Consider the following 22,247-nt stretch of genomic DNA (forward strand, 5'->3'; position numbering starts at 1 on the left):
GCGAAGAAGCCATGACTGCAGCAAATGCTCCGACAGCTGTATGAAGAAAGGCCCTTTTTATCGGTTGCACACTAGATTGCAGTGAGTTTGTCCTTCTGTGACCTCCAACACTAGGCACTCGAGAACACAGTGAATACGAAGCCTGAAGTCACCTCGGCTACTGTAGCCGTTATACTCGCTGCAGGTTACATTCAATATAGGGCGCGCTTACCTGCTCACCAGAAATGAAAAGAGAATTGGGGTTAGGATGCCTAATGTTAATACGGCATTGGGTTGGGCCGGAAGCGACGGTTTATTGCAGGAATTTTCGCGCAAGTGATCACGGCGAACTCACGGGGTATTCGCCGTTGTAGATGTCGGCCCTGAAGTCGAGGAAGAGTACGCCACAGGCGCTTTCAGCCATGGCGTCCCAGAACATTCTGCGCTCAAGCTTTGCTCCTTCCAAGTCGACAACTACGCGGGTCACGCAACTGCAAAAGGGTGGGGCGTTATATGGGACTGTGTCGGAACGAGATCGTTTGTCACGTTACACAAACGCAACAAGCGGGAACAGAAGGCAACACACCCCGAGCACACATAATGCACATCGGTGTAGTTTCAACACTGCATATAATAAAAGATATCCTTGCTTCGAAAAGCATGCATCGCTGTGAAATTTGCGGCTCTGTTCCCGGTAGGAACAGTGTCGAATAGTTCACGCGTACAGTAGTTGCTTGCTTCAAATCCCTCTTACCGAATTCAGGCAGACTTGTGCAGCTCACGCAATGTGAAGGCAGATGCGCGTGACGCAGATCTTTAGTTACAAGATCATGCGTCCATACTAGGCGATGAACGCCCCGTCCAGTTGGACCAAGCATTGGGTTTGATAGTTTGGCTGGTAGATAGCCCAAGCAAATGAGGCGATTCCCTAAACGACTTGGCTGCTTAATGAAAAATCACGAATTTTTTTTGTGGTGTGTAACTTGTACGCGCGCGCATTTTCTCGACGTTTCCTTTTGTCGTTTTAGGGTCAATGCAGCCAGTGAAGTCTGGCATGAGACTGGCACGTTGGGTGAGCTTGCGCCTAACAAGAGTCGGAGAATGTATCAGCCCAATTCTACAGGGACAATTTAGTTAAAAGTGGAAATGGTGGTTAAGTGGCTCACCTGTGCCGCTTGAGGAGCAGGTGAGTCAGCAGCGCAGTCCGAAAGACGTGCACGTTCCTCGGCTTGTAGAAGGAGGGCCATCTGTATCCCACGAGCTCCAATTCGTAACACTTGTGCGCAAGCAGCTCGAAGCAGCCCTTGGCGAGCTGGGAATTCCACTGCTCGAGCTCGCGGAAAAGCCAGCAAGGTTGGTCGCGCGGGAACGTGCACGACCGGGAGTAGTCATCGTTGAAAGAGATCGAGTATCCGCCAAGCATACGACGATAACCTGAGACAGATGGACGACGGCGAAAAAAATGTTGGGACAGGACACTGCGGACTTGTGCCGGAACGCCTGATCTCGCGTTCGTAAAGCGCTTTCGTTTGGTAGCCATGCCGGACTGCTGTTCGTGACTACTGCTGCCCTGCCAACCAACCCCCCCCCCCCCCCCCCCATCTCTCCGCTACGCCCGAAAGGATAGCAGCAATCCTTCCTACAAGCAGATTGTGCATATGATGCGAAACCCATAATAGGCCTATTCCTTGTTCATGAACGTTTTATTCTACTTTAAATATACTATTTGATTCATTATGTATTTCCCGGTTTAACCTAACTAAAGTGTACACGGGCACAGGGCAGCAGTTAGAGCAAAAAAGAAAGAAACATTTATCCTCGATCTGCTTTTGGTGTTCGTGAGGGTGCATTTGTGTTCACGTCAGCAGCGGAAGTCCATTGGCTCTAGGTAGGCGCTTAGAAATGGTGGACAGACGTTGGGATTGGCACTATAAATTGTGCAGCAGTGATCTCCAAATGAAATGTCTGCATTATACCTTGCACAACTCACCTATGCCGTGATGAGAGATTAGATATATTTTGAAATTCTCCATACTAGAGTGTTTGTGTACTTGAGTTACCTGGGGCGACTTCACATGAGGTTGGTAGTATTATGAAATGAATAAGTAGCCACCCCTACAATCCCCTTGCAGGTGCCATGGGCTATTTTCTCTGCGGTTTGTCGGACGCGTCATGTTATGACGTATAACCAGATGCCTGTAGTGGAGGTTTGGTTGGGTCCACCACTTTAGAGGAAAAATGATGCAGGTGCTACGTACTGTAGTGATTGACGTCATGCGGAACATTGCGCAGGCAGTTGGTTGAGCAGCTTCATTGGAGGCTCTTCAAAGGTACCGGATGAGAAGTAAGCAAATGTGCTATGCGAGCCCTCCACGAGACTTACCCACGACGTGTCAAGTGAAGACGCACGGGCTAGCTACAGGCCGAGTGAAACAACGCCGCCGTTGCAGTAACTTCTCTGTTGTGTAAGGTTTTGCCACTGTAGCGAATTTCGCAAATGAGCATACCTTTTATGCCGTTCATGTCATGCACACCACGAGTATGTTACGTTCGTACATTTCGGGTGTAATATAGCTAAAGAAATGAGCACAACGCCCGCACGACGGTTACAGCATGACATACATGAAAGTGCCGTCATGCCTCATTGAAGTCATGGGATGCACGCATATCATGGGTAGCCTGATCAAATCTATTCAAAGTTGATCGAATTAAAGCAGTGATCAGGTCTGCGTAACAGGCCAGAGGGATTGGAAGTGTCTAAGGAAGCCAAAAGTTAGCAAAATACAGGAATGTGTTTCCCAGTGCAACGACGTATGAGCCGACAGCGTCTATACTAGCTGGAGTATACCACTGCAAATTTCACTGTACCCATGTAGTAAGCTGCAGGTCAAATGAAACAACACCTGCATTGCTGTAATGTGTTGCGTTAGACTTTGCCAATGTGTGAGGTTTCCCAAATTAGCAACATCTCAAAGGCGACATATCCGCCTTGATTTCATGTCATTCCTACTGGTTTGCGCTTTCAACGTTACAAGTCCTTTTTAATGGATTGTCGACGTCGGTGAAAGCAGGTGTCGTGAAAAACAATGCGCTACTGAGTAACACTCAAGCCCGATCTCGGCTCTGACGCCCGCAGCGAGTAGGAATCGTGAATACCGGTCGACGTCGACTAGGGCAGAAAAGCCGTCAGTTCCTTGTCGGACGCCAATAAACTACCATGACTGGCAGGGGAGCATTGCAAGGCCTAACACAAAACATGGATTCACAATGGCAGTCGGTTGCAGTGATGAAAGCACAGGCGGTCAGGTAGGAGCGAGGGCTCTGAAAACAAATATTTTTTAGTGAACTAAATCTGCAAGTAAACTAGTCTGTCACGCTGTGTCTCATGACTCCATATATAGCAATACACATCGAACGTGAAGGAACTAAACATGTCGGAACAGCTGCACTTGTGTTGCCCAGGTTGCTCTCCGCGAGGTCAGGTGTGTATTGAACTTGTGGTGAAAATACGACAACAAGGGTATGCAATGTGCCAACTACCATGCACCGAGATCTAAAAATGTGCAAATGCCACGTAAATGAACAGAATCAAGGTAATGTGTGCCGTCGCATGGAGATACTCCGATTTTCCTATGTCTCCTAGTTATGTAAGCAGTGATCATTGAAGAAACTTCGCAGGTATTAGAAATAAATGAAAAGTGTCAATGAGAAATGAGTAGAGCGACATTAAAGACCCTAGACGCAGCTTTGTGTTGCCTAGTACGTGCTGCGTGAAAGTTTTTCCGCGCATGAAGAAAGCCCGTGAATAAACGCAAAAGCGGGGCGCGACTGGCCGGTGGATGCACGCTGTCGCGTAATGAATGCGACACCTAGGCTAGGTGTTCCGCTACTGAAGTGTTGGACCATTGCTGACAATTGAGAGGTGCAGCTACGGTTTCATGTCACAGTTCAAATACTTTCACTCAACGCTTCACAATCTTGGGTTTTAGACACCTAACACAATGAACCGTTCGCAGAGACGTGCAATACTGAAAAGACATTTGCCTAGCGAAACGAAAATGTTAAAAAAGGACAGTACTTACTGAACGTGACGGGTCGTCTCGGGGTATCACGAGATGTGGACGGAGAATCCGCTGCGGTGGATCGAGCCCGGGAACAACGCTTGGCTCTTCTCCTTGTCAGGGCACGGCGAAAGTAGAGCTGAAAAAGGTGTTCAATTTCGTGCCGCTTCGGACGGTAACAATCGCACAGCTTCTCCAGCGAATCCATGTACTTTTTATTGAGAACGTTGGTGCTTCGTGTCCGCCTCGACGTGCTGGCCATTTTCTGCACACGAAGAGAAGAAAAAAAAAGTAAGAACGCCGCGTAAACTTGCTTTGCAAATGCAGTTTCTGCAGGGGACAGCCAGTTACTGCTGTGAAGGGCTGCCGACGGTTATGCTGCAAGCATTCGCACAGTGCAGTAACACGCCCTATTGCACAAGACGTGTTTATTTAGAACCTAGAGCGGTAATTTGCATCTACAGATTCACATATGAGCCATATAATACTGTCCCCGGCATCGGCCTACATTGCAATGACACTCGCTTAACTCTGCCATGAGCATGACGAATGTACGATAACGACGTAGGGACGACGCGAGAATAAATAAACAACGAAGGCATACCGATATAATGATTATGAAATTATGACGGTTTAACGACGACGTGACGATGACTGTACTTCGAAGAAAAAGTAAGACGACGAATGCCCGACAGGGTATGCGCCGGCAGTTGTATGAAGTCAATACCAAATAATGATAGAACTTCAGCGATCGTATGACAAAGAATGCATGACGACGATGGCGTAATCCCGGGACGAATGGCGACAGCCTTATTAAGACAGTATGTTGAAGGAACGAGGAAAGCAATATGACGAAGAAAGCATGATGACAATGGTATGAAGGCGACGACACGGCGAGGGCCGGATGACGACGCTGGAACAGTGACAATGTAAGAACGCCCATAAAAAGACATCCGGTGGGCCAAGGTAGTTAATTTGGTTTACGTGGTGCAAGGGCCCAGTTAGGCAGGAGCAGAAGGCATAAGGTAGGCAAAGAATGCCAATAAATCCAAGAAGGTCTTATAAGCCACCAAGCTGTCACATTGCACGGAAATGTGTATACGAAAAACATTCTATCCTAGTCCTTCACTTGGGCGTCTTAGTGGCACTCGCACGTCGGCGTTCTGTAGGTTAACTGTATGCAAACGCAACGCATGAACCGAAGGCGGAGGCAATTTTGCAATAATTAGCCCTTTACTTATCATGCCGCCTTCTTGTGTGTGACGTGAACAGTGTCGTAATTTCACTTTCTTCGTCCGGGTGTCCAGGGATTTCGCCGAAGTCGTCCTCACGTGGCGGATTTGAAATCAACGATTCTAAGCGGTATGCAGTGATTTGCGATTTTAATTATTCAATTATTTAATAACGCAACGTGTAAGTTAACTTATGCTCCGATTTATCTAAACTGAAACCGAGGTCTTTACTGTACGGTATGTTTCTATTCTTTGTATTTATTTTGAATTTCGTCCCCCATCGTGGCAAGAGATGAACCTGAAGTGCTGTGTAAGAAACAAGAGCGAGTCGACGCTACCGCCAATGAAAAAAAAAAAGGTATGGATAAGATCACTTCATATAGCCACGTGATGCTTTGCCTGTCAGATTATGTTTAAAAACAGACCACTAGGCTCCGCACTATAGATGCGAGTAGCTAGTTTTGCTGGGCCCAAGTTGAGTCAATAATGAGTACAACATTTAACTGATGTTTGAGACAGTGACATTCTTCACCAACACTACATGACGTCGTTTGTTGAATGTAATGAAGATCCCGACACCGCGTGCACCTTCTGGTAGGTATGTCCGTGTGTGAGTAATGTTCTCTTACGCCAGCTTCGGCCACTGTACGTGTCGCTAGGCATGCAGTGCTTGAAATCAGGACATGGACCTGAATCACTTGCACACCCGTCAGAACATTCATTGCTAAACGTATGAAAGCACGTGGTCACTTCTAAAGTATTGCCGCAAAATGTGTACATCGGTAAGGGAATGCGTGGGTTTGCTCACCGCGATTTCATGTTAAAGCGCAGCTTTATTGGCTAGGCGAAACCGAAATCCGTCCGCCCCCGCCTGTGTATAGAAAACCATCACGACGCTCGCGCGTCGGCGTCTTCTTTCTGAGCTCTTGCGCGTATCCCGCGCCACCGCGATCATCATCGTTTTGACAGCTGTCTCCATTGCCGCTCATTATTCCAGCGTAGAATTTCTCTTCTCTTCTGTCGTCGTAATGGGGAGGCCGCGTTTACCTTGCCTCACCCGTATGAGCCATTCGTAGTCGAAAAATAGCAAGCGGCAATGGCGGACGTATGCTGCTAACTACGCCGCCGAGCAAACTAGACGTCGAACGGAAGCGACAATGGGGGACTGCAGGCGCACCGTCTCTTACGCCGTTCTCGACGTTGCATTCCAGCCTGTGCAGGTCATTAACGCGAAGACTTAACCAATCATTGAGAGGGAAGAGTGAAAGCAAGGACAGGAATGGCAGGGAGGTCAACCAGAAGAGCACCAGCTTTGCTATCCTGCCCTGGGGGTGGGGAAAAGAGGAATAGAAAGAAAAAATGGAGAGAGTAAGCACCGGGTGCGTATGGGAGGGACGCTACACACAGGGATACTCGAAACGCTCTTTGAAGCAGGTGCACTTCATGTATTACACTAGTGGATGAATCACCTTTCGTGCGAGTGACGGGTGTGCCCATGGTCCGAGTATCTTTCTCAGTGAACGGTCCCGAGTCCAGTCAGTGCAAAGTGGCCCGCAGAGAGAGTCGTACATCGTAGGGAGGGCAGGTACTCAATAGGTGCTCGATGGTTTCCTCGCACCCACAGGAGTCGCACATCGGGCTTTCCGCGATTCCCTAAGGATAAGAGTATGCGTTCGTGAACGCCACTGCCTGCCACAAAGGGCACAGCAAGGTTGTTTCGCCGCGGGCAAGCCTAGATGGCAGTTGTAGGCGTAGCATGGGGTCCAGTTTATGTAATCGGAAATTGAAGACACTTGAAACCCAGATATCTTGCTACTTTTTTGCATGCAAGTAGGCGAAGTTCCCTGGCAGCGTCTGACCTCGCCAAAGGTGTTGGACGCGTCTGGGTATCTTCGTGGGCAGCCTTGTCAGCTAGGTTGTGGCCGACGATGCCACAGTGAGCCGGAATCGATTGAAATATGATGTGCCTTCTTTCGAGAGCATGGTGGTGTACTTCCCTGATGTCAGATATCTGCTCGTAAGTTCTGCGATGTAATGCAGACTTTATATTGTGAAGAGCTGCCTTAGAATCAGAAAATACGACCCATTTCTCTGTTGGCTCTTCGGTGACGTATGTCATAGCGGCATGGAGAGCTGCAAGTTCTGCGGACGTAGATGTAGTCGTGTGTGGCAGTTTCAATCTAACTTACCTGCTTAGCTGGAATGACGAATGCTGCAGTTGAGCTGGTAGGTGAGGTCGAACCATTGGTATATATATATACGCGGTCATGATACGTCTGGTGCAGTAATAGGAGCGTAAGTTGCTTCAGAGCCGGCGATGGATGATTGAACGTTTTGTTTTTTTTTTAATTCCAGGAATAGCAAAATTCACGAGGCTGTCGCAGGCATCACAGCGGAGATGAAGGCTTCGCCACCGGTTTATAGGATGACGGTATGCAATCTTGAGGAGCACTAATGACTCTTGAAAAGGTCGCTCAAGTTCTCTCGGCTGGTAGGGAGGCCAAATGATGGATGGGGATCTTTGACAGATGGCGAATGTGCGCTCGGAGAGAGTCGACAGCTACATGTGTCTGCACCATATGGTCCCCAGCGATGGCAGTTGCTGCTGTTTAGGTACACCGAGGCAGCCCTAAACACGTGCGTATGGCTTGACCTTGTATGCTCTACGGAGCGCGAAAGTTCGCCTTGCATGCATTTGACAACAGTGGGAGACTAACGTAGGAGCCCGAGAAACGGTACTTTGTACAGCTGCATCATAGAATGCACTGGTGTACCCCAGTTTTTCCAGCAGAGAAATTTGAAGACCTGTGCAATGGCAATCAACTTCAGATAGACGCAGTGAGGGCTTCGCGACAGGTTTGGGTCAATGATGACACCCAGAAAGCGCCGAGTCTTTATTTTATTTTAGTTTTATTTGTGATACCCTCAAGGTACATAATTGTACACTGCAGAGGGGAGGGGCGAGAATACATTCGAAGAGTGAAAAATGCAGGATTAGTTTAAGGAATTTCCAAGGAACAAAAGCAATATGAAAAAAGTAGTAATGCATTCATAACAAATAACAGACTTACATAAGATGAAAAATGCAGAAAGAATACACTTTACCAAGCAGACAATGTTCAGGAATAAGTACAGAATTAAGCCATTTGCCGCCATACATTTTATGTTGATTAGTGCATTCTTAAAACGAATGGGGTCACAGATGCTTACTAATGATGTAGGTAGATTATTCCAGTCGACGGAAGTCCTAGGAAGGAATGATTGTGAGCACGCGACGGTGTTATGACGGGGTACGCTAACTTTAAGTGGTCACGACGAGCCGAATAATAAGGCGCAGGTTGGATCCAAAGAGGGCGAAGAGATGCGTTGTGGTGGTAGATTTTATGAAAAAGGGAAATGCGAGATTCGTTTCTGCGAAGAGATAATAATGGAATTTGAAGGGTACTCTTCATTAATGTAACACTAGCAGTGTGATGGTAGTTAGCTAAGATGAAACGAACCGAGCGATTTTGAACTGATTCAATTGCGTTAATTAACGTGATCTGATGAGGATACCAAACGGATGAGGCATATTCTAATTGGGGGCGGACGCATGTCGTGTACAACAACCGTTTTAATAAAAGTGGCGCAAGCGAAAGATTTCTTCAAATATCCTAAGGAGCGGTTAGCTTTGGATATTACATACTGTACATGTTGCTTCCAAGAAAGATCGCAAGTTATATGAATGCTAAGATAACGGTAGCATGTAACGGATTGAAGGGGGCAGTCATTAAGGGCGTAGGTAGGGCGAGTTGTGTTAGAATGAAAAATCCGCATAGATTTGCATTTATTAATGTTGAGTTCCATGCACCAAATGAGGCACCAGTTAGATATGTCATTTAAATCCGATTGAAAGGTAGCTATATCAGATGCATTAGTCACTTCTCGAGATATAACACTGTCGTCAGCGACTAAACAAATTTGTTAGGAAATGTTATCAGGTAAATTGTTAATATATATTAAAAATAAAAAAGGACCAAGAACAGACCCTTGTGGAACACCGGGTTCAACTGGAGCCGCGTGAGATGTGGACTCATTAGTTAAAACAAATTGGGACCGAGAAGAAAGAAACGATTGGATCCAGCTGAGTACTCCCGGGCCAATGTTGATTGGGCTTAGTTTGTGTAGTAGCAGTACATGTTTCACCGTGTCAAAAGCTTTGGAAAAATCCAAAAATATGCAATCAGTCAAAAAACCGCTATCAAGATATACATGTAAGTCATTAGTGAAAGTTACCAGCTGAGTCTGACAAGAAAAAAAATTTGCGACAGCCATGCTGACTGTTAGAGAAAAAATTATTTTCTTCAAGAAAGTTCACGAGGTTAGAAAATATGAAGTGCTGCATAATTTTGCACAGTACTGAGGTAATCGATATGGGCCTGTGGTTAAAAGGATCTTGAGTTTCGCCAGATTTGTGGATAGGAATAATCTTTGCTGTTTTCCAGTCATGAGGCAAAGATGAAGACAGGTACGATTGTGAAAAAATGCACTCTAAGATGATAGAGGAATACTCACTAGTATTTTTTAGAAATTTCGTCGTGATTTCTTGTATTCCACAAGAAGACGTAAGTTTAAGAGTGTATGATTTTTTTATGCCAGTAGAGTTAAAAATTACGAGATCCATAGGAAAAAAATTGCAGCATGGTAGCCTTGGAAGGTCGTTATGTGCTGAAGGAGTGAAAGCTTTTATAAGTACATTTAAAATTGTTGCGCAGTGCTGCCGAGGTATAGGCTCACCGGAAGACGTGCTAAGTGATATGATTTTCGGTGCACTAGGCCTTACTACATTCCAGAAGCTTCTTCGATTATTTATGAGCATGTTCAGAAGGGTATTATTGAAAAAAGAAAATTTTATATTCTTTATCGCAGATGAGTAGGCGGAGGCAGCTTCTTTGTAAGCAGACCATTTACCCTGGCTTTCCATCCGCTTAGCTGTGCGAAAAAGTCGTTTTTTTTTTCTGTTAGATAGGCGTTTCAAAGATTTAGTACACCATGAAGCATCGTTATTCGAAAAAACGTGCCTCTTCGGAATAAAGTTGTTAAGAAGATCGTGAAATTTTCTTTGAATATATTCCAGTTAGTATCCAGTGAGCGCTCAGCAACTTTAGGCAGGTAATTATCAAGGAAAAAAGCAAGTTCCTAGTTGATAGCGTTGAAGTTGCCGGTGAAGTTGCCGTTAACATAGCATACAGCGTGACCATTGATTGAAACAGGATACAATGAGATTTGTTTGCGCGTAAAGCCAACCAATGCGCCCTTTTCAGGAGACACTGAGGCCTTGTGCTCGGAGATAGGACGCCGTCATGGTTGCCGCCCGCTGAAGTCTGCCTCGTACCCGAGGGCGAGTCACCGCCGAGGACCAGATGCAAATGTCGTCGGCGTATGGCGAGACAAACTGTCTGCGGTAGGTACTCCTCTAGTTCTATCAGGAGGAGGTTGAACAAAATAGGGCTCAACACTCCACCCTGCGGCACACCACGGCAGATGTAATGTTCTAAAGTTGGGCCGTCTTCGGTCTGCAAGAAAAAGCACCTCTGTCAAATGGTCCCGAAGCCACTGATACATACGGCCACCAACTCCAACAGTCTCAAGTAAATTCAGTATGGCCTCATGGGCGACGTTGTAGTATGCTCCATTTATATCTAGAAAATATGCCCTTGATAGGCGCTTGAGACTTGATTTTGGACCCAGGCTATAATGTCAATGACGTTGTTGATAAACGAGCGACATCGACAGAAGCCCGTCATGGCGTTCGGAGAGATGGTGAATGGTTCTTGGTACCATTACGAGTGGACAAGAATCGTTCTTGTCATCACTAAATCATTGATAAAGGCCAAGAAATCATTAGGATTAACCCAGTGATAAACACCGCGGCCGCACGCTTCACTGGTTAACAATCTGTGTGGAGTGCTTGAGCGGAGATATTTTTTGTGTCTCTTGTACTTTGCAGTGCCGTGACCAAGCTTAGCCCATATCAACGCCACCAACCTCACATTTCTTAGCCACAAAATTAGCTCAGTCGATTGCCACGTTGATGCTGTACGCCAAAGACCTTTCCTCATTAAAATGCACTTGTGCCGGAAGTGTATTAGAAAAGACCCAGGCAGCGATTCTCTTGAAAGAATGATCGGGATCACTTCGCATACCTGGACCGCTTCGCGAGGTTTACTTATGTCCACTGCCCGGCACTGTGACCAGAATGTGAATTTCGAAACTAAATTTCCACAAGGAGGCAACATTTCAAATGAGCATCGCTTGGGTTAGGAAATGGCGCGTTAGGTTCGAGGCACTTTTCTTGGATCTACGCACTCACAAAAGGCAGAACGGATCAGGTTTCAATCCCTTTGTTCGGCACACCGGTATACGAAGTCGGGGTGGCTTGTACTTTCGATTTGTGCCGCGTAAGTAGTGTAACGTATGACTGGGGTTGAATCGGCCCCATTAGGTAGCACGTTGCAGCGAAATTTTACACAAGACTGGTTGCAATGCAATAGACCTTACCCTAAGGAGCCACGGCTCATGAATAAGGAATATTTTGGTTAATAACGAAATAAGCCATGTGTAGTTGAACCTTTTTACCGCAAGACGGGAACTACAAGCAGAATCGAACCCAGCTGTACTTTGTTAATGGGGCTATAGCACGGAACGCCGGGAAGTCTTGTGCCAGAGGAGTGAAAGCCGTACACCTCCAAAGAGACAGGAAAGAGTTTACACTCGCCTGTCACCGTTTCCACTGCTAGAGCGGTGAAGCATACGTTGTCACTCGGAATAAGAATATTGGGAGAGGAAAAACTCGGTGCCCTTCCGCTGCACCACCGCCGGGTGTCGGTCCGGTATTGAATCATCGCCAGGATCGGCCCACGCACGAGATGTACTTAAAGCCTGCTTCACCTCCTCCGGAAGGCGGCCCGGCACTGAACTATCTTCGGGATCAGCCCACGTATGAATTTTGGGTTTATGGGGACGCGATCCGGCAGGACCTAGCGCTAAACAGCTACGCTGGAGAAGGAGGAATACAATTTCGTGATGCTCGTGGCAGCGGTAATGGCGAGAGCCAGTGCATAGTCCAAAAGACGGGGAAACCAGATTTTGCAAGTAGCCAGGTATCGCAAAGGTAGGAAGGGGCTGCGAAATGAACAATTGGGAGGACGGACGCCAGTCTTGTAATGGCACCATTCGCGAACACAGCTGCACAGTCGAAAGCTTGCGCATTACGACGATACACGCTTCAAAGTGAAGTGACGAGGCAATCCGCCAGCAACAATGGCAGACCTTTCGTGCGCAGTATATCATTTTTATAGAGCATATGCAATATAGTAGCCAAGACACGCATCCATCAAAACAATACGTAGGCCCCCCACATGAGTACGCATCGACGATTCAGGACCGATAGTACAAAGATAGAATGATTTATCGAATTCTTGCCTGTGTTCGCGGAAAAGAATATTGGCCGGCGGAGGTCCGCCTACGATTTAAGAGGAAGCCTTAGCACCGGTGCTGCTATAGAAACGCATGTAAAAGAAGAATTTCTTTTTCACGGCAAACGCTCCACGAAATTTGACGAGGTTTGTTTCACTTAAAAGAATTTAGAATCTATGGACTGATGGTTTCGAATTCCTGACTCAGGTCGTCAATTTTTTGTTAAAAATGAGCAAACACTGAAAATCTTCAGAACAAGATCGTCAAGTGTGCATCTCTAGGTCGGCAACAAAAAATACCACAATTTCGTGAACTGCATGGAATAGCACATCTAAAGCGGACAAAATTGATATGTTATAGATGAATCCCACAAAATTTTGAAATATGGAAATACTGTTTTTGCAGAACCCTTGTAAACAAGGTAACAAATTGTCGCAACATATCACATGACATGGAATCTGTCCACTTTCAATGATCAAATGGATGCAGTTTCCATAACCACGATATCTTTTGATGCAGAGCTATCAATTTGAGAACTTCGAATCTTTAAATTCCCTACAAAACTGAGGCCCTAAATCGAAAGTCCGCTTCAACAGCCTCTAGAATTTACTTTCAATTTTTATTACAATAGGTCCCGGGGTGATCCCAATAGGGTTTTCGCGTTTTACATGTATTGGAATAGGCTACGTCGGAGTTGGGCCCGAGCTAAATTTTCCTCTTAAGGTATTTCCCTCGTCGTATGTGCTAATATTTTGCGCTTAGAACTCATGAATGGTGGCTTATGTGCATTCCTCAAAATATTTGAGCTCCTCGAATACTCGCACCCCCGCGGGAGAGGCAAAAATACCACAGAAAGCCCCTGTTACAAACAGTAACATGCGTATCCATGATCGGTGGCTGTTGAACGCGTCCCGTAACGTTCTCAGTCACCAGCTGTAAGATGCGCGCGCTTCTTTTCTATAAGAAAAGGAGGTTGCTCATGCACTAAGCGAATTGCTTAAGGGTACTTTATTCCATCCTTTGAGGCACGGGTACGTGGTGTTAAACTTGTATGTCGGGATTGCTTTCGTTGTGTATCTAAAAAAAAGTTGGCAACCAGGTAATAGTTCGAGTTACGTCACGGGATATACATTACGGCGATGAGGTTCTAGAAGGTTAAAATTGACGCTTCCCCTAGCACGAGGCGCGGCCTTCACTCAAGAGCTGTGCCGAGTGCCGTTGCGGTGAAACTGAGTCCGAGTAACCAGTCCAACTGTGGAGAGCTGGGCAACTGGGCTTATGTGCTGGGGGGCAGGGTTGATACCCAGCACTGAAAAATATCGGTTGTGAAAAATACAGTAGTACACATAATGTATCGATATAATCCAGAATGTCTGGGAAAACCCCTACGTTATGAAGGACGCCATAGCAGAGGGCTATAAATTTGTTTTGACCAGATACGTTTCTGGAAAGCAAGCCGCTCAGCATGCAAGGTGTTGCATTCGGCTTACTGCGAATGCGGCTGTGAAGTACGCAAATTCAATCCTCGACCTCGTGGACCGTAGCGCCATAGCCACTGAGCTAAGGGCGTGAAAATTGCAAGCTGAAAAAATGCGAAATGCCAGTGCTCTGACGCGAAGACATGCAGAAGTGAAATGTGCATGCAGGGGTTGTCTCGAAACACTTCATGAAACTGGGCGCAGCAGCTATACTTTGAATATGAATGCGAGCATGGGTGCCTGTTGCACGCCGGTACGAGTTATGAAGGAAGCTTCAACGCGTTGATGAAGACTTGCTACCAATGATGGATTCAAAAATGTGGTCCTTACTCACAACTTCTATTTGCTACAAAAAAAAAAGAACGAGTGCGTGTGTAGGCTGCTGGAAGGGGTAAAAAATGGTGTCAAACCCTGACAAGGCTATGGCTATCTTTGCATGCGTGAAGGAATTCTCCAGCATGTGCTAAGTGACGCAGTAGCACGAGCAGACAACGAGTTGCGTTGCGCTTAATACTGGCCAGAAAAATTATGGGGAAAGATTCGTGCCGCGCCGAGACAATGTCTCATATTGCGCCGTCATTTGCATCATGTGACAGCCAAACGAGTTGATGCATTATTGGAGGTAAATTTCGCCACTTTGAAAAACACACGTAAGTCACATTTGGCATCGCATTGCCAAGCATGTAGTTTTAAGCATCCATTTGATTCTACGCGCATGCTTCGGAAGAACAAAGACGCTCATCGCACATAAGAGGCACACCACATTCAAAAAGTGGTGGCAATTTCGTCACTGACGTTTACCAGCGCGCCAAAGGAAAACAATTAGCGATCTGCACATTGATTGAATCTTTTCAATTATGTCGCGGGCGGGTTTTTTCTTAAGCCTTCATTTCCGGGAGTCCGGGCAGGGCTTTGTCTATTTTATATGCTTGTCAGCAATAAGCCTTCAGTCGCGAGTCAGCGTTCAGGCCGTCCAGCAGGTCTCGGCGGCTCTTGAAAGACAAGGGCCGAGGGAGACCGACGGAACATTGCGCCTCAGGGTGACCGACTGCGGGAGTAACACGCACTGGAGTTGAGTAGAGACCACCCGCTGAGAAGAGGTCACGGCCAGCGTCGCGGTGCCATTTAGCCATGGTGTCGTTCTGCAGGTGACTGAATAAAGTTGTTTCTCTCTTTGCGAGCGAAAGTAGACATCATCATCATCCTGGTTACGCCCACTGCAGGGCAAAGGCCTCTCCCATACTTCTCCAACTACCCCGGTCATGTACTAATTGTGGCCATGTTGTCCCTGCAAACTTCTTAATCTCATCGGCCCACCTATCTTTCTGCCGCCCTCTGCTACGCTTCCCTTCCCTTGGAATCCATTCCGTAACTCTTAATGACCATCGGTTAGCTTCCCTCCTCATTACGTGTCCTGCCCATGCCCATTTCTTTTTCTTGATTTCAACTCAGATATCATTAACTCGCGTTTGTTCCCTCACCCAATCTGCTCTTTTCTTATCCCTTAACGTTACACCTATCATTCTTCTTTCCATAGCTCATTGCGTCGTCCTCAATTTATGTAGAACCCTTTTCGTAAGCCTCCAGGTTTCTGCCCCGTACGGGAGTACTGGTAAGACACGGCTGTTAAACACTTTACTCTTGACGGATAATGGCAACCTGCTGTTCATGTCATGAGAATGCCTGCCAAACGCACCCCAGTCCATTGTTATTCCTCTGATTATTTCAGTCTCATGATCCGGGTCCGCGGTCACTACCTGCCCTAAGTAGATGCATTCCCTTACCACTTCCAGTGCCTCACAACCAATCGTAAACTGCTGTTATCTTCCGAGGCTGTTAAACATTACTTTAGTTTTCTGCAGATTAATTTTTAAACCCACTCTTCTGCTTTGCCTCTCCAGGTCAGTGAGCATGCATTGCAGTTGGTCCCCTGAGTTACTAAGCAAGGCAATATCATCAGCGAATCGCAAGTTACGAAGGTATTCTCCATTAACTCTTATCCCCAATTCTTCCCATTCCAGGCATCTGAAAACCTCCTGTAAATACGCTGTGAATAGCATTATAGAGATCGTATCTCCCGGACTGACGCCTTTCTTAATTGGGATTTTGTTGCTTTCTTTATGGAGGACTACGGTGGCTGTGGAGCCGCTATAGATATCTTTCAGTATTTTTACATACGGCTCTCCTACACCCTGATTCCGCAATGCCTCCATGACTGCCGAGGTTTCGACTGAATCAAACGCTTTCTCGTAATCAATGAAAGCTACATATAAAGGTTGTTTATATTCCGCACATTTTTCTATCACCTGATTGATAGTGTGAATATTGTCTATTGTTGAGTAGCCTTTACGGAATCCTGCCTGGTCCTTTGGTTGACGGAAATATAATGTGTTCTTGATTCTATTTGCAATTACCTTAGCAAATACTTTGTAGACAACGGACAATAAGCTGATCGGTCTATAATTTTTTAAGTAGACTTGTTCTGTGAAATACTGGGTAAGTGTTGGGCGAAGTGTCACAGGGCAAAGTGTGACAGGGTACATTTACTTCAATGACCATCGTGGTAGTGAAAGACGGAAAATGCCACTAGCACCTATGGCAGAAAGTCTGGTGCTGAACGAAGTTATTCCGCGACCGCCGCCTAGGAAACGGCGCGGCAACTACTGCGGCGATCAAGAGACTCGGCACTGGGCCAAAAAAAAAAAAAATGTTCTGTTACTAGTAGATCGCTTATACGACCGATGCTGAGGCGGCCGTACTGAAGCGAAGACAGCTACAAAAAATTGCACAGAACCTCTTGAAGTGAAAAACAACTATTAGGGAAAGTATGTGTCCTTTCTTTCATAACATTCAACGCTACGAGGCGAAAACCCTTCTGAAGGCTGAAAGCTGCGGCGCAAGCTTGTTTGTCGCCTATGAAAGAAACATTTGGAACGCGCCCTTTTGGCAATATAAATCTGCATGCACGTTGTTTTGTATGAAATATCTATCGTACGAAATGCGGGGGGGGGGGGGGGGGTGAACTAATGTACCATTAAACGAACGGAGTGACATGTTCGTGAGACTCGCGGCCATACTGCATGCCACGAAGTTGTGGTACGCCGCCGACAGAAAGCGTAGATATGCCGAAGGGTTGGCGTAATAGCTCTGCGGGAAACCGCAAGGTGGAGAGAGGTAATTAGGTTTTTGTGGCCAACTGTTAGGCTTTTCTTTCGAGAAACCCGTATGGGTTTTCTTGCAGCTATTGCTACGAACAGGTGAATGGCCGAGTTTTCCTTCTTTAATGCCGAAGGGCTGAGTGGATTCACGGAAACTTTAGCACACAAGATACCTGAAGTAGAAAACGTTGGAGAAAAACTACACGGCGGCATACACGCTCCGACACTTAAATTTGTTCCTATATGCTATAGGCCCGAAAGCCCTTACAGAGAGCAATGGCACACAAAATTGTGGGCCCACTTGAAGTTGTCAGTGTTCATTATGGTGTCGATGGAGACAGGGAGGTGGTTCCATTCGTTGCAGGTGCAAGGAATATACGAGTTCAGGCAGATGTCGGTGTGCCACAACGAAACCCCTACCTTAAGCTGATGCTCGTTACCGGATGACATGTACGACAGAGGAAAAAAGCAGTTGGCTGTTAAGGGTGGTGTTAAAGTTCACGAAATACAAAGCCGAAAGCACCTGCGGTAAATAACAAGGGTGGGAAGTTTAAGGTTAATCTTCAGAGGGTAGAAACTTGTAGTTTTTGTGCAGTTAGACCGAATAAATCGGCTGGCGCGGTTCTGTACCGATTCGATAGCCTGCGATAGGACTAGATGACCGGGCTCCGGAACTGCATGCGTATTGTAGTTTGGGTTATATTAGAGGTTTCGAGAGATTGAGTTTTACAGTCACGGTGGCCGACTGAAAAAATGACGAAGGAATCCAAGCATGTGATTAGTGTTATTAGATGTGAAGTGAACCTAATCAGTGGCTACACTAGTGGCATAGTCTGCATACAGTGCAGGCTCTAAACGAGAGTGACTGGCAGCCGAGCAGCCTTCTTCGCCGGGTTTGAAAAAAAAATATTTCGTGATCAGAAAACTAGCCGCCGTGTTTATTAGCTGAACTGCTAGCCCGACGCAGGATACGAAGGAAGCGCGAACTGCCCTGTACAGTACCTTACATTAACTGTCAACGATGATTGTCGGTGTTAGAATACCACGGAGGAACAAGCGTACCACTATCCGAGTAAGCTAGGCGTCAACCATGTTGCATAAAGCAGAGCTTGATTTCTTCGAAGGATTGCATCTGAGACGTGATAAGGCTCGCAGAAATGCTTTTGCGTTGTTATGTGAAGCGTCATGACATGCGCTCAAAAGAGCATGTAACCCGGTGGCGTGTTTAGAGAAATAAATTGGTTGTAATAGCGCTGGTCGGCGTCTGTGGGCCTTTAAAGCACACGTGTCTGCAATGTGTTAGACCAACGAACCCAAAAGGCAGCAATGCCGAAGGGAGCAAAACCTAAAGAGAAAGCGAGAGAGCACGTGAAAGAAGTGACGCGTTTTCTGCAGAGTCCGGCCACCGACCAATCACGAATACGACCTTCCGAGCAGGAGAAACCTATATATTATCGGAGACGCAGTGGTGCCGTTGACAGCGCTCGTAGAAACCTTTAGTGAATAACACGAAGTTGATCAACATTTCCTACTTGAGTTCTTGTGCACCTGCATGCTGTTTACTTGTTAAGAACCTGCTGTAGAGGCTCCTCAGGTAGTTCATCGCATGCCAGAACCTTGTCACGTGGTTGAAATGCTAAAGTCTTTTACAGCAAAGTAGCGACTGAAGTTCCTCGACAAAGATGTGGGTGAAACTGCCTAGACAGCCGATCGTGCGCATCGTGGATGCGCGTGCCACCGACCCCCGTGTTAAGAGCGGTGCGTGATGGGCTTCGATCGTTGGCAAACAGCGAATGAACAGTAGTAAATGCTAGGCACACTCCTCCGAACACGGGGTTTCTGTGCTCTGCACGCGCACAGCTAATGCGCTCCGCGAATCGGAGCCGAAAGGCTGCCTGTCACAGACTAAGAGAATGGCGGGTAAAGCGAGCGTCGGAGTCCGGCGCCAAGATAGAGCGTGGTCTATCCCGACGCTGCGGACACGCACCGACTGTTACGACTTCTACGTTGGCGGGCCGGGCCATGAAGGCTGCATGTCTGCTAATGAGGTGTCCACGCGCATGCCGACGTGAGGCCGGGCTATAGAGCAAGTAGACTTACGTCACGAGTTCGAAAAGAAAACGTCTGACCACGCAACGTGCGTGAAACACAAAGGGTTCTGCTCTCAGAATGGAAGTGAACTGACGTTTCGGACCCCATGCGAGTGTGTTGCTGACAGCGGCACAACGTTTAGAATGGGCCAGTGAGGTTGTGTCAACGAGGAACGTGTCCTTGTTACGAAGCAGCAATCGTCTGTATTTGCTTAGTCACCAGAATTGCTTGTTTAACGAATTGGGAAAATGCCAGGAATAAAGTAGACAAACGCCCGTTTCTGTTTGCTGCAGTTCCAGCGGTGTCCAGTGAACGGCATGCATAGTCTTTCGGATTTTTTTACGGAAGTACCAGGCGTGAGCATGTATGGCGTTCCAACCGACGCATGATCAGTGGCAACAAGTGCATACAAGTGGGCGCACTTTGGCATTGATAGGGGCATGTCTGCTTTAAAGGTGAAACCGAAATATGTGGCCGAAATGACCGGTGGCAAATAACATGGAACTATCAAACGAGATGCGCAACTACCCCGACGAGAGAAAACCGTTTCAGATGCTCATAAAAGGAATCAAAAAGCGGTGTGTGGAATGAATCGATTTTTTTTTTGTGTCTGAATCAAACAAGCAACCACGCGAAATGCATATGGCGTCCCAGAGCCCGTTAAAGTCAGTGCGCTGCAAAAAGAATGTTTCGTAAATTTAATGCGCAGGCTAAAATATGCCGATCGTGTGCGTGCTCTGTTGAACAAACATTTGAAGCTGCCAAACAAATCACGAATAAAGAAGTGTCGTGCGAAATAGAAAGGAAGTCGGAAGCCATGGCTGAGTATCATGGCATGCTGAAACGACGAACTCAGACGCAACATTCACTGGCAGAAAACGCCGCCTGAAGGAGCGCTACACCACAGAGCCAATTGCTTCGGGCATAGCGACAAAAACGTTCATGCGAACAAACAAGCCGAACTGCAAGCAAAAACAAAGGTATGTAAGCAGTATAGGAGATATAATGATGTTCGCCATTGTGGAGGGACGCTTGGAGACTGGTGCTGGCCAGGCGTATCAGAGCGTGAAACGAGACTAATGCTGTGTACCTCAGGCAGGTTTCTGCCGAAGAGTACGCTACGATCATACCGACCTTGTTTCCATGAGCATAAAAATGAAAGGAAAAGATGACGAAGAGAGCTCTCCCTAGATTGTGCTGAAGTTTGTGTAAAGGAGCGCTAGTAATGGCTACTTAGCAGTACACAAACCCCAAGTACTTCGCCTCAAGGTTTCTGCAGCACTAGGGCAACCAGGCAAGCAGAAAAACGTGCGCATAAAGACATAAGATGCACTAAATAGCTGCGATTAGAAGTCCTATCTTCTTGCTATGAATAGCCACCATTTGTACAGCATGTGGTTACTAGCACAATGCTGTGTGAAGGGAAACGTGTAGGAGCTCATGCAGAACCGCATGTAGGATTCAAGTTGATATGCAGAAAAATCAAAGTATAACAACATCGTACCAACAATTGCGTCCTCTGTAGTTTTTAGAACAGAAACAAGTATAGCTATAAATTTTTTTTTCCGCAAATCGTAGCCATGTAAAAACAGACGCAGAATGAAGTAAACAAAGCATGTCATGGTAATTGATCTATCGGCTGTTCACACGCTCGTCTTGCGGATTCTCATTTAACACCGAGCCGACGCCTAGCTAAGCTCCTTCAAAGAGCTAAGCAGTTAGGGCGATAAATGCGGAATAACATAACTACGTTGTGAGCTTGAGGCGGCCCTCAGCCTAGCTACAGACTAGACTGTGTGAAGCATGGAACGGCACAGATGCATTCGCGTATAGGAATTAAAGTATAACCGATGATGATATTGCACTTTCTCGCCCGGTGCTCGATCATCGGAACCAGAACGTTGGTGCAAGGAAAGAGTAACATCTATTGTGCTGCCCATCACCGTATGCTGGTGAGTGAATGTAGGTGTCACCGATGGCCTGGACTAAAATAGAGATAATTTAGGAGAGCGCCGTTTCCCAAACGGGAAAGAAGAACAAAAAAAGCTTTCAAATGAAGTGCTGGAACCTGCACTGCGTATTCTGCCTGCCCGTCGCCTCACGCTTGCGGTTGTCTAGTACGCGTGCTTTGTACGCATACTCAAATCCTACCCGAATCACCTTAAACGAAAAATGTTGAGCCCTTTCTACCCGGACAAATTGCTACATTGCCGTCACTTCGTTTCGCGTATGGTCATGAAAGCCAGGCTTACCTGCAAAAGGCGTGCGGTGCCTAGCTTCGCTGCGACGAGGCTCCGTAAATGTGCGAGCGAAGGGCGCGCACTCCGAATGTCTAGTAACACTGCCTGCTGCTGCAAAACTAACGCGTGGCTACCACGGGCGACATAATATACGGAATGCAACAAAGTGGGCGTAACTACTGACGTCACCAGAGCTTGCAGGTAAGCAGACGTTACTACCCACAGCGTATGCAGCGATACGAAATCTTGAGGCTGTGCGACAAACGGGGCAGGTGGATCGAAAACTGCGACATTGTTATCCATCTACACCGATTATCATTTTTACGCAACGTCGGGAACTATCCAGTTGATGTGTCCCTGTCAGTTAAATCGCTTTCCCAGACAATAAAATTCCATTATGCATATTCTGTTCTGTTCTGGGTAAAATCCAACTTTCTTCAAGCACAACAAACTGACGCTTTTGTACGCTTCCTACAAATACCCACGGATGACGCATTAATGGCATCTTTCCTTACCGAATAGTTTCGAGCGCACTCCACAGGCGCATGCC

The 22,247-nt window shown here is 46.7% G+C and overlaps 1 protein-coding gene across 1 annotated transcript in view; it reads right to left on the reverse strand.

The window, feature by feature from the left end:
• Positions 1-21,830, reverse strand: part of LOC129384118 (uncharacterized) — a 59,313-nt gene extending 37,483 nt beyond the window's left edge. Inside the window, exons 1-4 of the mRNA XM_055069259.1 lie at positions 21,710-21,830; positions 4,062-4,305; positions 1,146-1,413; positions 335-470 (exon numbers count right to left, since the gene is read on the reverse strand). Of these exons, the coding sequence (XP_054925234.1) occupies positions 335-470; positions 1,146-1,413; positions 4,062-4,302 (645 nt within the window). The 5' untranslated portion in view covers positions 4,303-4,305; positions 21,710-21,830. The remainder of the gene's footprint in view (positions 1-334; positions 471-1,145; positions 1,414-4,061; positions 4,306-21,709) is intronic.
• Positions 21,831-22,247: the final 417 nt, after the last annotated feature.

The sequence above is a fragment of the Dermacentor andersoni genome, chromosome 9, assembly GCF_023375885.2.
Source record: "Dermacentor andersoni chromosome 9, qqDerAnde1_hic_scaffold, whole genome shotgun sequence".
Taxonomy (NCBI): Eukaryota; Metazoa; Arthropoda; class Arachnida; order Ixodida; family Ixodidae; genus Dermacentor; species Dermacentor andersoni.